The sequence below is a fragment of the Abramis brama genome (genome assembly GCF_963993115.1).
Source record: "Abramis brama genome assembly, chromosome: 7".
NCBI lineage: Eukaryota > Metazoa > Chordata > Actinopteri > Cypriniformes > Leuciscidae > Abramis > Abramis brama.
Window position 1 is genome coordinate 10970092 of NC_139969.1, and position 13420 is coordinate 10983511.

A 13420-nucleotide genomic window follows, 5' to 3' on the forward strand; every position below is an offset into this window, starting at 1 on the left:
AGTGTTGACACCCTTCGTTTTGATCAGGATAATTAAAGGTAATTTGTTAATCAAGGGATTTGGATCAGAGAGAATAAGATTGTGAAAACTGCAGATGGATGTATTTTATTTAAATTTCAGTAGTTTGTTGAATGTACAGACTAGAGCTGGCAGCGCTAAATAATGGGGGAGGAAAATCACATTGAATTCCTTAGTTCTATGAGGTGAAGAAAACTGATTTTATTTATTTTTAAAAGACAATGTCGGACATAACAAATAAGCATCATTGCAACTTACGAATACAATCACTTAATGCTAATGATTACAATTGTGTTGTTAATGTTTTGAGTAAACATCACAAAAAATGTCAATAACATGACAATTATATTTTGAGAATATTTTTCACAGTATCTGTACCATCTATATTGTTAGATCACATAATGTCACTTTTGAACAAGGAAACCCCAATTTTGTATTAAAAAGCCAAAACCCAGGATAGAGAGGCTGAGTGAATGTGGTGTGGACTCTGTGAATGAGGGTCATTGTGTCAGAGACGCTGTAGAAGGACAGAGTTCCTGCACCGTGATCCACATACACTCCTATTCTAGAGGAGATGGAGAGTAGAGGGAGTTCAGTCAGTTTGTAATTGTGCCAGAATGAGAAACTGGATTTAGAGCAGAACAAACTCCAGGACTGATCATTACATCCAAATCTACACTTATTTCCCTCTCCTTTCCTGCTGATGCTCTGATATGACACTGATATACCCACCTCACCACTCCACTCAACCTCCCAGTAACAGCGTCCACACACACTCTCTCGACACAGCACCTGAGGAGGACCATCAAATCTGTCTGGAAGATCAGGATACCGCTGGACTTTGTCAGCGTATTTAATCACTCTGTTCCCTTCAGACAGTGCCAGGTTTTTATTCACTGTGTTTGAATCCAAAGAGAGCTGACGGGAATCTGTTTAAGATAAAACATAATCTGCATTTATCAAATAATACATGACTTTCAGTCATAAAAATAAAACACCAGAGGTTTATTATATTAAGGTTTTTAAATACATGGAAGTTAGTGTCACGATCTGCTCCGACACAAAGGTTTAGATCCAAACGCAGCTTTATTGTATGGGGCAATCCAGAGGCGTAATCCAATGTACAGGCAAGAGTCATACACAGACAGGCAGTCAAAACAAACAAACAAACAAACAAACAAACAAACAAACAAACAAACAAACAAACAAACAAACAAACAAACAAGGCAGGGACCAGAGGCAAGAGAGTAATCCAGGGAACAGGGCAAGATATCCAAAACCAAGAGCCAAGAAAACCAGGAGAATGCTCAGAAATGCAGTGTAACACTTAAACAAGACTTCGCGGTGAGTGAATGAATGAACATGGTATAAATAGACAGAGACTAACAGGATGATGAGACACAGGTGAATGCAATCAGTGAATGAGGTACAGGTGAATGTGATCAGTGATAAGTGATGATGAGTCCGGGCAGTGAGTTATGGGAAATGTAGTTTGTGAGTGATAATAGTCTTATGTGGAGTGCCCTCTGGTGGCTCTCAAGGGCACTCCAGCTGGTGACCGTTACAGTTACAGTCATGTTTTATATTTTAGGAAAAAAATGTACATAATTGTATTGGCGTCTCTGCGTGTGTTTGGAGTTTACCAGCAGAAATAATAGTTGGTTAAAGATTTAGAATTGAAAAGTCAAATCTCATTTTTTTTTAATTTTTTTTTTACTCCTGTTCAAATGTTTTAAAATCTCTTTTCAGCAACTGTACAAACTCAGCAGCCTCACAAACTGTACATTTGAGCTGAAGGTCCATTTTAATGTTTCTCTGTCAAAACAACCTAACGTAGCAGTTAGTGATGAACACAAGTGACTAGATCAGGGCTGTGTTTCCCAAAAGCATCATAAGCTGATCGTAGAACAAATGCCACCAATGGTCTGAACGATTAATTTAGGATTACAATTCTTTTGGGAAACGCATCCCAGGGCTTTTAACTAACCCAGCAAGATGAACTAACTATCATGTGATTATTCCTGTATGGTATAGTTTATTGTACTTTGAATATTAACAGAGTAAATGTGTCTTATGTAAATCAAGAGTAGTGTATACAGTTCAGTTTAATAAATGCTAAAGTCTTTCTTTTTATGTACACTGCCGTTCAAAAGTTTGGGATCGTTAAGATTTTTAATGTTTTTAAAACAATTATATTCTGCTCACCAAGGCTGCATTTATTTAATTAAAAATACAAAAAAAAGTAATATTGTGAAATATTATTACAATTTAAAATAACTTTTTTTATTTGAATATATTTTAAAATTTAATTTATTCTTGTGATGAAAAGCTATATTTTCAGCATCATTACATGATCCTTCAGAAATCATTCTAATATGCTGATTTGTTGCTCAAGAAACATTTCTGATTATTATGTTGAAAACAGTTGTGTACATTTTTTTCAGAATTCTTTGATAAATAGAAAGTTCGAAAGGACAGCATTCATTTGAAATATAATCTTTTGTAATGTCTTTACTGTCACTTTTGATCAACTTAATGGATTATTGCTGAATAAAAGTATTAATTTCTTTAAAAAATAAATGTTTACTGACCCCAAACTTTTGATCGGTAGTGTATAATGTTACAAAAGCTTTCTATTTCAGATAAATGCTGTTCTTTTTAACTTTCTATTCATCAAATAATCCTGAAAAAAATTATATCAACCATTTTCAACATTGATAATAATAATAAATGTTTCTTGAACAGCAAATCAGCATTTTAGACTGATTTCTGAAGGATCATGTGACACTGAAGACTGAAGTATTTACATCACAGGAATAAATTACATTTTATAATATTTTCAATATTTTTAAAAAGTTATTTTAAATTGTAATAATATTTCACAATATAACAGTTTTTTTGTTGTTGGTATTTTTAATTAAATAAATGCAGCCTTGGTGAGCAGAAGATAATTGTTTTAAAAACATAAAAAATCCTACTGATCCCAAACATTTGAACGGCAGTGTACATGTATGATCATAGAGACTTACATTGGAGAAAGTCCTCATGGGTCTTGGGTTCAGGGGTGGGAATGATGTTAATGTTTCTCACTATGGAATCCAACAGAAATTTTGTAGTAAATATTGTAAAATAATATTAAATTTAAATATTAAACATTTTTGAATGATTGAATGATCTTTCTACATGACATCAAGATACATGTCAGTAAATGTAAAGCTTACCTCTGCCAGATATCTTCTCTATTTCCTCTCTGCAGAAATGCTCCAGTTTCTCTCTCAAAAGAGACACAGATTTACCAACATCATCAAAAGATAGACGAGAACTGACAGTGATGCTGGGCGAGTCTGTAGATCCAGGAGGGACAGAGAGAGACTGGAAACTCTACACAGACACAATAGAAACACCAGCTAAAGACAGAAAGATAAATTTCAAAATCAATTTGTTTGTCAGATCTTTGTTACCTGGAGGAAATGAATGTGATGTTCTGTGTGTGAAAGCTGCTCCAGCTCAGTGTCTCTCCTCCTCAGATCCTCAATCTCCTGCTCCAGTCGCTCCAGTCGTTCTTCTGCTCGACTCACTGCAGTCTTTTCCTGGTCTCTGATCAGCTGTGTCACCTCAGAGCGGCTTCTCTCAATGGAGCGGATCAGCTCAGTAAAGATCCTCTCACTGTCCTCCACTGCTGCCTGTGCAGAGCGCTGTTAGGACACACAGAGACGCATTAGAACCAGTCCATTCACTCAGCTCTTACTGGTCCCTCACACAGCCTGTTCCCCACAGTGGGCTTCAGTGGGACTGAAAGAGCTCCAGCACTGGCTCCTCACAGACTGACTGGAGGAGAGTCCTAACTGAGTCTGAAACAGCTCTTCCAGCAGTTCTTCTGCTCTAAACTCACCTTGTGAGACTCTACAGCCTCTCTCAGCTCCTCAAGCTCCTTCAGTTTCTCCTCCATTCTCTGCTGGAATTTTCTCTGGGTTTCCTCCAACTGTCTCTATAAGATTTAGTATACAGTCAATATACAACTCGTTACATGCGCCTCTTTGAGAGAATGTCACAAAGAACTGTTTCAAACATGAGCAAAGAGTAGAAAATACATTATCTGTTTCATTTAAGAACTGTTTAAAAATTATCTTCAAATATATAGATTACATAATTATGAATAAACATTTATTATTCAACATAACTACTCATAGTTCATACCTGTTTCTCAGTCCTCTCTGCTGCAGCTGAAACAGTGTCGTGGGTTTTGTGTTCATCCAACATACACAGATAACATATACAGGTCTGATCAGTGCGACAAAAAATCTCCAGTAGTTTCTCATGTTGAGGGCAGATCATCTCCTGAAGTCGTACAGTGGCGTCCATCACTTTATGTCGCTTTCCTGGGTGAAATTCCTCGTGACGTTCAAAATGATTTTTACAGTAAGAGTTCAGACACACCAGACAGGACTTGATGGCTTTGTTTTTGTCTCCAGTACAGACGTCACACTCCACATCTCCAGATTCAGTGTAACACTGAGCAGGACGAGCTTGTAGTTTTGCCTTCCTGAGTTTCTCCACCACTTCAGCCAGCATGGTGTTTTTAGCTAAAACAGGTCTTGTAGTGAAGGTCTGTCTGCACTGAGGGCAGCTGTAGACTCCCTTCTGATCATCCTGATCCCAGCAGCCTGTGATACAGATCATACAGTAACTGTGTCCACAGGGAATGGTCACTGGATCCTTCAGTAGATCCAGACAGATTGAACAACTGAACTGATCCTGAGCCAAAGAAACACTGGATTCTGCCATTTTATTTCACACACTAACAGACAGAGGGACATCCACAACACCAGCTTAGTTTCGATTTCTCTGAACTGAAACATTTCCTGGTTTTAAAACGTGTGCAAATGTGCCAGTCATATAATTTACATGACTGCTACCTGTAGATGGCAGTCTGGTACAGAAACTTGCAAGACAGTTCATGAGACTAGAAACATGTAATTTTATGATATATTAAAATATGTTGTTTATGCTGATTGTGACAGTCATTCTGTTCTTTTCCCACAGGTTTATCAATCTGAAGCCGTTTACATTCTTCTTTGTAAATGAGAGACCCTTTGAATTTAAGTTACATTTGCATTATTTTGTCCAAAGGGATAAGCATTGCATTCAAGGTACATTAAATCAAATCATGCATTCCCTGGGAATCTAACCCAGTACATTGGTGTTGCTAGCACCATTCTCTACTGTTTGAGCTACAGGAAAGCTTTTGCTCACTGTTTTTGGTATAAAAATATTTGTTGAGGGTTTAATGATCTGTAGGGTTTAGGGGTTTGTAGGGTGTGGGGCAAAATTAAGTGAAATTCTCGTAATTTTTGTGCTAAAACCTGACCAGACACGAGTCTTCAGTGCATTGCAACACACACACGCTTCAGAGAACGATTACAGCAGCACCAGTCCTGGACTTCATCAGCTCTCAGGGATGAGGATCAATGTTCAGAGAGTCAAAACTCTACAGGTGATCATTTGTCCAACATTCAGTTTAATTGTGATTCTTCCATGTGCGTATGTTGACAGCTACCAAAATAAGAAACTAACACAACATTTGATTACTGATCTGAAACTGACTGCAGTTTTGTGAAATGCTTGCAGAATTAAACTGACACCGCAGATCCTTGTCTTCTTCTCATGATAAAAGTAATGTTACAAATCATCTTTAATTTAGGTTTTAATTCCATTAAGTGAATGTGTTGTGGGCTCCCTCTCTTTAAATAATGGCAATAAGAGATCTTTTATGGAAGGAATTTGAGGAAATTGCAGAAACAGAGAGAATAAGTTAGTTTATTAAATGCATTTATTCAGTCGTTTGTTGAATGTGATTGCTAGAACTGCATGTACATACACTCTTTGAAGATACAAAGCTGTCAGCGCTAAATAATGAAAAGAAAAATCACTTTGAATTCTTTTGTTCTGTTAGGTGAAGAAAATATAGTTGATTTCTATTTAAAAGACAACGTCAGACATAAATAGCAAGCATAACTGCAACTTGTGAATAAATATGATTAATATTGTGCTGATAATATTTGGAGTAAACATAAGAAACATTGTCAAAAGCAAGACATGACAATGATATCTTGAGAATATCTCTCACAATATTATTTGTGGAATCTCTGCATATAATCTCTATATTGATAGATCACAGAGTTTCATTTTTGAGCCCTGTTCTGTCCATGATATAGTACCTCTAAACCCAGGATAGAGAGGCTGAGTGAATGTGGTGTGGACTCTGTGAATGAGGGTCATTGTGTCAGAGACGCTGTAGAAGGACAGAGTTCCTGCACCGTGATCCACATACACTCCTATTATAGAGGAGCTGGAGACTACAGGGAGTTTAGTCTGTTTGTTATTATGCCAGAATGAGCTACTGGAGTCAGAGCAGGACAAATTCCAGGACTGACCATTATATCCAAACGCACATTCATCTCCCCGTCCCTTCCTACTGATGCTCCACTGATATATCCACCTCACCACTCCACCCAACCTCCCAGTAACAGCGTCCACACACACTCTCTCGACACAACACCTGAGGATAACCATCAAATCTGTCTGGATGATCAGGATACCGCTGGACTTTGTCAGTGTATTTAATCACTCTGTTCCCTTCAGACAGTGCCAGGTTTTTATTAACTGTGTTTGGATCCAAAGTGTGTTGACGGGAATCTGATGAAGATAAAACACATAATCTGCATTTATCAAGTAATACATGACTTTCAGTCTTAAAAATAAAACACCAGAGATTTATTATATTTAGGTTTTTAAATACATGGAAAGTTACAGTCATGTTATATATTTTAGGAAAAAAAGATTCACAACATCTGCCTCACTGTTAACATTATTGTATTGGTGTGTCTGCGTGTGTTTGGAGTTGACCATCAGAAATTATAGTTAAAAATTTAAAATTGAAAAGTCAAATCTATTTATTTTCTATTTATTTTTTGTCCTGTTTAAAAGTTTTAAAATCTCTTTTCAGCAGCTGTACAAACTCAGCAGCCTCACAAACTGTACAGTTGAGCTGAAGGTCCATTGTAAAGTTTATCTACCAAAACAGAACCTAGCAGTGAGTGATGAACACAAGTGACCAGACCAGGGGACTCATTTATAAAACGGGTACACAGAGATTTGAACATAGAGTGTCGTGCCACGTCAGGGTCTAAGCAGTCTGAGAACTGCAGGTATTTGGAAATCTAAGCAATTCTTCTCACTCTCCATTTTCAAGTGTATTTGGACGTTGACTAGTGGATCTTTATGTTTCTTGACACTTAAAGGGTTAGTTCACTCAAAAGTGAAAATTCTGTCATTAATTACTCACCCTCATGTCGTTCCAAACCCGTAAGAACTTCGTTCATCTTCAGAACACAAATTAAGATATTTTTCATGAAATCTGAGAGCTTTCTGACCCCCACTCCCCCCCATAAACTGCAAATTTACCACTTTCAAGGCCCAGAAAGGTAGTAAAGACATAATGGTAGAAAATAGTCCATGTGACTACAGTGGTACAACTTTAATTATATGAAGCGACGAGAATACTTTTTGAGCAAAAACCCCCCAAAAATAACGACTTTATTCAACATTTTCTTCTCTTCCGAGTCTCTGGCGCTGCTCAGGTGAGCACCACGATGCATGTGTGTGTTTTTGACGCAGGAGCCGGTCAAATCTGAGCTGGCGTTCTGACCCAGAACCCAGAAGAGCTGCATTGTTTACAACGTGAACAGCATCAGAGACTGCACGTCATTATTATCTTTATTTTATTTTATTTTATTTTTTGCACATAAAAAGTATTTTTGTTGCTTCATAAAATTAAGTCTGAACCACTGTAGTTACATGGACTATTTTAACAATTTCTTTACTACCTTTCTGGGCCTTGAAAGTGGTAATAAAGTTACAGTCTATGAGGGGGAATCACGACTTGCTTTACACGACGTCACATACATCAACAACATATGAAGCAGCCTCTATGGAAGACACTAGCAGCATTTCAGACGTGAATCATGGCATGACTTGTACCAGCTATAACCCAGCGCATAGGAGAATAAAATGCTCAATAAATCTTTTTTTTGTCTTGGTGTTCCCTCTGGCATCATCAGTTGATGCTGCAGAGAAAATATTTGTAAGTTGAGTACTATTTTCTTTAATATATATATATATATATATATATATATATATATATATATATATATATATATATATAATATATACTTATAATTCTTTTTTATTAATTTTTTTTTATTATATATATATATATAATAAAAATTGAAATAAAAAAGAATTATAAATAGAAAATGATGAATGTTTAGCAAAAATATATAACAATTTGCATTTTAAAGAAATAACAATGAAAACTAAATATACACCCATTTAAAAGAAATTATTGTTACCATTAAGGTAATGCATAGAAAAATGTCCATCACATTTTTATCATTTCACATGTTCTTAAAAAACAATTAGGTGATATATATTGTTTCAATACTCAGGTTCAGATTCTCCATAAACACAGGATAGAGGCTCAGTGAGTTAATATAGTGTTGATGCCTTTATTTTTGATCAGGATAATTAAAGGTCATTTGTTAATGCAAGGGATTTGCTAGAACAGAGAGAATAAGCTCATGAAACTGCAGATGGATGTATATACACTCTTTGAAGATACAGAGCTGTTCTGTGAGGTGAAGAAAACAGATTTATTTATTTGTAAAAGACAATGTCGGACATAACAAATAAGCATCATTGCAATTCATGAATAAAATCACTTAATGCTAATGATTACAATTGTGTTGTTAATGTTTTGAGTAAACATCACAAAAAAATGTCAATAACATAACAATTATATTTTGAGAATATTTCTCACAGTATTTGTACCATCTATATTGTTAGATCACAGAATGTCACTTTGGAACAAAACAACCTAAACTGTTTTGTTAAAATTCCAACAGCCCGAAACCCAGGATAGAGAGGCTGAGTGAATGTGGTGTGGACTCTGTGAATGAGGGTCATTGTGTCAGAGACGCTGTAGAAGGACAGAGTTCCTGCACCGTGATCCACATACACTCCTATTCTAGAGGAGATGGAGTCAGCAGGGAGTTTAGTCTGTTTGTTATTATGCCAGAATGAGAAACTGGAGTCAGAGCAGAACAAACTCCAGGACTGATCATTACCTCCAAAGCTACACTCATCTCCCCGTCCCTTCCTACTGATGCTCTTATATGACACTGATATATTCACTTTACCACTCCTCTCAACCTCCCAGTAACAGCGTCCACACACACTCTCTTTACTCAACACCTGAGTAAAACTATCAAATCTGTCTGGATGATCAGGATACGGCTGTTTTGTGTCAGCATATATAATCCCTCTGTTCCCTTCAGACAGTTCCAGGTATTCATTCACTGTGTTTGAATCCAAAGAGAGCTGATGGGAATCTGTTTTAAGATAAAAAGTAAAACACCAGACCTTTATTATATTTAGGATTTTATATATATGAAAAAGTCAGTGATGTTACTTTAGGGAAAAAGCTACACAACATCTGCCTCACTGTTATCAACATCATAACATCGTGTGTCATCATGTTGGTGTGTCCGTATGTGTTTGGAGTTGACCGGAAAAAATTATTGGTAAAAAAATGTAGAACTGAAAAGTCAATTCAAATTTCTGTTTAGTTTTTAGTCCTGTTCAAATGTTTTAAAGACATCAGCTCTATCAAAAACTGTAGTTTACAGCTAAAGGTCCATTTTAATGTTTCTCTGTCAAAACAAAACTAGCAGTGTCCAGACCAGGACCTTTAACTAACACAGTAAGATAAACTACCTTTGCGAAAAAGAAGTTTATTTAAGTGTGCAATTAGTAGTTATTTAGTAATTAGTACTTTTTTAAACTAAAAATAAGAAAGTATACTTTCAGTCTACTTTTTATATACTTCTCAGAAATATACTTTATGTACTTCTCAGAAATATCTTTAAAATTGCACTTAAGTATACTCTACTTATACTGACAGAAAGGAAGTGACCTATCTTTTGATCGAGATATACTTAAAAGTATAATTAAGGATTCTAAGTATACTTGGCTTGTAGTTGTGTTTAATCTTTTGATAAGCCTATTAAATACATTTTCCACATAGTTTTTCTTTAAGTGAACATAACATCATACTTATAGTTTACTATTTATCGATTATTTACTACTATGTTCTTATTTAGGTATTGATTTTTATACTTGAAATATACCTTTAACTGCACTTTAACTAAGTTTAAAAACATTGTATTATATCTTCATGCATACTTTTTTATCAACACTTGAATGTGGGTAAGTTTATTAAAGAAAATAAACACTTTAAACAAAAAGCTGAGAAAATTGCATTTTTGTCAAAGACTTCGTCCGGATGGGATTCAGAACGATGATCAAAATAGATGCAGTGGATCGAGTCCATCAACACCCCCAAAGCTTCACAGTCCTATAGCTGGGTCGCCATTACATTCAGTAACGTTAGGCAGAACATTAGGGAAAAGTTAAATAGATTTAAAGTAAATTTCTAAGTACACTACCAGTGTACTAGCCTACACAAACATTCAGATACTCAGATACATATATACTTGCAGTATAAAACTACTGAACTAGTTGTTTACTGAGAGTAGACATCAATGTGTTCTTTCATAAACTAAAAATATTATAAAAAGTAACTACTAGTGTAAGAATTACTACTAGTATAAAAAGTATACTTAGAAGTTCACTTGTAGTACAGATGCAAATGAGAAATGTAGTTGTGAAATAGTTGTGCACTTTAAGTTTACTACTGTTACACTTATAGTGCACTTAAACATATAATGTGTCTCATGTAAATCAAGAGCGTAATATGCAGTTCTGCACAGTTCAGTCTGATTGCTGATATATAATTAGAACTAAAGTTTGTCTCTTTATGTACATGTATGATCATAGAGACTTACATTGGAGAAACTCCTCATGGGTCTTGGGTTCAGGGGTGGGAATGATGTTAATATTTCTCACTGTGGAAACCAACAGACATTTTATTGTAAATATTGTAAAATAATATAAAACAAGTTTAATTATAAAACATTTAAGAATATTTTAAACATGCATTGTTTTTTACATGACATCATGTGATACATGTCAGTAAATGTAAAGCTTACCTCTGCTAGATATCTTCTTTATTTCCTCTCTGCAGAAATGCACCAGTTTCTCTCTCAGATGAGACACAGATTTACCAACATCATCAAAAGATAGACGAGAACTGACAGTGATGCTGGACGAGTCTGTAGATCCAGGAGGGACAGAGAGAGACTGGAAACTCTATACAGACACAAAGACACATTACCTAAAGACTATTAGAAAACACAATATCTTCCCTTCCTAAAGACACTGTCCTGTTTGTCAGATCTCTGTTACCTGGAGGAAATTAATGTGATGTTCTGTGTGTGAAAGCTGCTCCAGCTCAGTGTCTCTCCTCCTCAGATCCTCAATCTCCTGCTCCAGTCGCTCCAGTCGTTCTTCAGCTCGACTCACTGCAGTCTTCTCCTGGTCTCTGATCAGCTGTGTCACCTCAGAGCGGCTTCTCTCAATGGAGCGGATCAGCTCAGTAAAGATCCTCTCACTGTCCTCCACTGCTGCCTGTGCAGAGCGCTGTTAGGACACACAGAGACGCATTAGAACCAGTCCATTCACTCAGCTCTTACTGGTCCCTCACACAGCCTGTTCCCCACAGTGGGCTTCAGTGGGACTGAAAGAGCTCCAGCACTGGCTCCTCACAGACTGACTGGAGGAGAGTCCTAACTGAGTCTGAAACAGCTCTTCCAGCAGTTCTTCTGCTCTAAACTCACCTTGTGAGACTCTACAGCCTCTCTCAGCTCCTCAAGCTCCTTCTGTCTCTCCTCGATTCTCTGCTGGAATTTTCTTTGCATCTTACCAAATTGTCTCTGTAGGAATAACAAATCAAAAATGAATCTGATAAATTATACTGCACAAAAAGTAATTGCCTCAAGTAAAAAAAATAAGATCTTTGGGAGATCCCAGGAAGTAACGTCTTGGAAAATTATCTTGGATTATGTAGATGGGATGATGGGATTAAAGATTTTTATTAGGAGGCACGACTACTGAGTTCATACCTGTTTCTCAGTCCTCTCTGCTGCTGCTGATACAGTGTCATGGTTTTTGTGTTCATCCATTGTACACAAATAACATATACAGTGTTGATCAGTACGACAGTAAATCTCCAGCAGTTTCTCATGTTGAGGGCAGATCATCTCCTGAAGTCGTCCAGTGGCGTCCATTAGATTGTGTCTCTTTCTTTTGAAGAAAATCTCATGTTGTTCCAGATGATTTTGACAGTAAGAGTTCAGACACACCAGACAGGACTTGATGGCTTTGTTTTTGTCCCCAGTGCAGACGTCACACTCCACATCTCCAGATCCAGTGTAACATTGAGCAGGACGAGCTTGTAGTTTTGTCTTCTTGAGTTTCTCCACCACTTCAGCCAGCATGGTGTTTTTACCTAAAACAGGTCTTGTAGTGAAGGTCTGTCTGCACTGAGGGCAGCTGTAGACTCCCTTCTGATCATCCTGATCCCAGCAGCCTGTGATACAGATCATACAGTAATTGTGTCCACAGGGAATGGTCACTGGATCCTTCAGTAGATCCAGACAGATTGAACAACTGAATTGATCCTGAGCCAAAGAAACACTGGATTCTGCCATTTTATTGCACAGATAGAGGGACATCCACAATGGTTCGACAGCAGCTTGAGCTTAGGTTTCAATTTCTCTGAACTGAAACATTTCCTGGTTTTAATATTGAATGTGCCAATCATATAATTTACATGACTGCTACCTGTAGATGGCAGTCTGGCACAGAAACTCACAAGACAGTTTATGAGACTAGAAACATGTAATTTTATGATATATTAAAATCTGTTGTTTATGCTGATTGTGACAGTCATTCTGTTCTTTTCCCACAGGTTTATCAATCTGAAGCTGTTTACATTCTTCTTTGTAAATGAGAGACCCTTTGAATTTAAGTTACATTTGCATTATTTTGTCCAAAGGGATAAGCATTGCATTCAAGGTATACTGTACATTAAATCAAATCATGCATTCCCTGGGAATCTAACCCAGTACCTTGGTGTTGCTAGCACCATTCTCTACTGTTTGAGCTACAGGAAAGCTTTTGCTCACTGTTTTTGGTATAAACATATTTGTTGAGGGTTTAATGATCTGTAGGGTTTAGGGGTTTCTAGGGTGTAGAGCAAAATGAAGTGAAGGGAAATTCTCGTATTTTTTGTGCTGGCGGCAGTTTATAAAAACACTGTCAGCAAATAAATCCTGACCAGACACGAGTCTTCAGTGCATTGCAACACACACATGCTTCAGAG

At 36.7% G+C, this 13420-nt stretch overlaps 1 protein-coding gene across 1 annotated transcript; it reads right to left on the reverse strand.

Moving 5' to 3' along the window:
- Positions 1 to 90: 90 nt before the first annotated feature.
- LOC311087071 (uncharacterized protein) lies at positions 91 to 12806 on the reverse strand. The gene is made up of 14 exons (XM_084120321.1): positions 12159 to 12806; positions 11874 to 11969; positions 11443 to 11676; positions 11187 to 11346; positions 10983 to 11042; positions 8919 to 9467; positions 6495 to 6714; positions 6237 to 6310; positions 4216 to 4805; positions 3911 to 4006; positions 3480 to 3713; positions 3240 to 3399; positions 3048 to 3107; positions 91 to 947 (listed from the first exon to the last, which is right to left on the reverse strand). The coding sequence occupies exons 1-14, from the start codon at positions 12768 to 12770 to the stop codon at positions 400 to 402; spliced, it is 3693 nt and encodes a 1230-aa protein (XP_083976447.1). The 5' UTR covers positions 12771 to 12806; the 3' UTR covers positions 91 to 399.
- Positions 12807 to 13420: the final 614 nt, after the last annotated feature.

What these genes read in the sequence shown, in the direction of transcription:
- LOC311087071 (XM_084120321.1), bottom strand. Translation starts at nt 12,770, where the DNA reads ATGTCCCTCTATCTGTGCAATAAAATGGCAGAATCCAGTGTTTCTTTG. An exon ending in AAAGAAGATATCTAGCAGAG is followed by an intron (nt 11,043 to 11,186) that starts GTAAGCTTTACA and finishes TGGTTTCCACAG; the next exon opens with TGAGAAATATTAACATCATT. An exon ending in AGAGAAGATATCTGGCAGAG is followed by an intron (nt 3,108 to 3,239) that starts GTAAGCTTTACA and finishes TGGATTCCATAG; the next exon opens with TGAGAAACATTAACATCATT.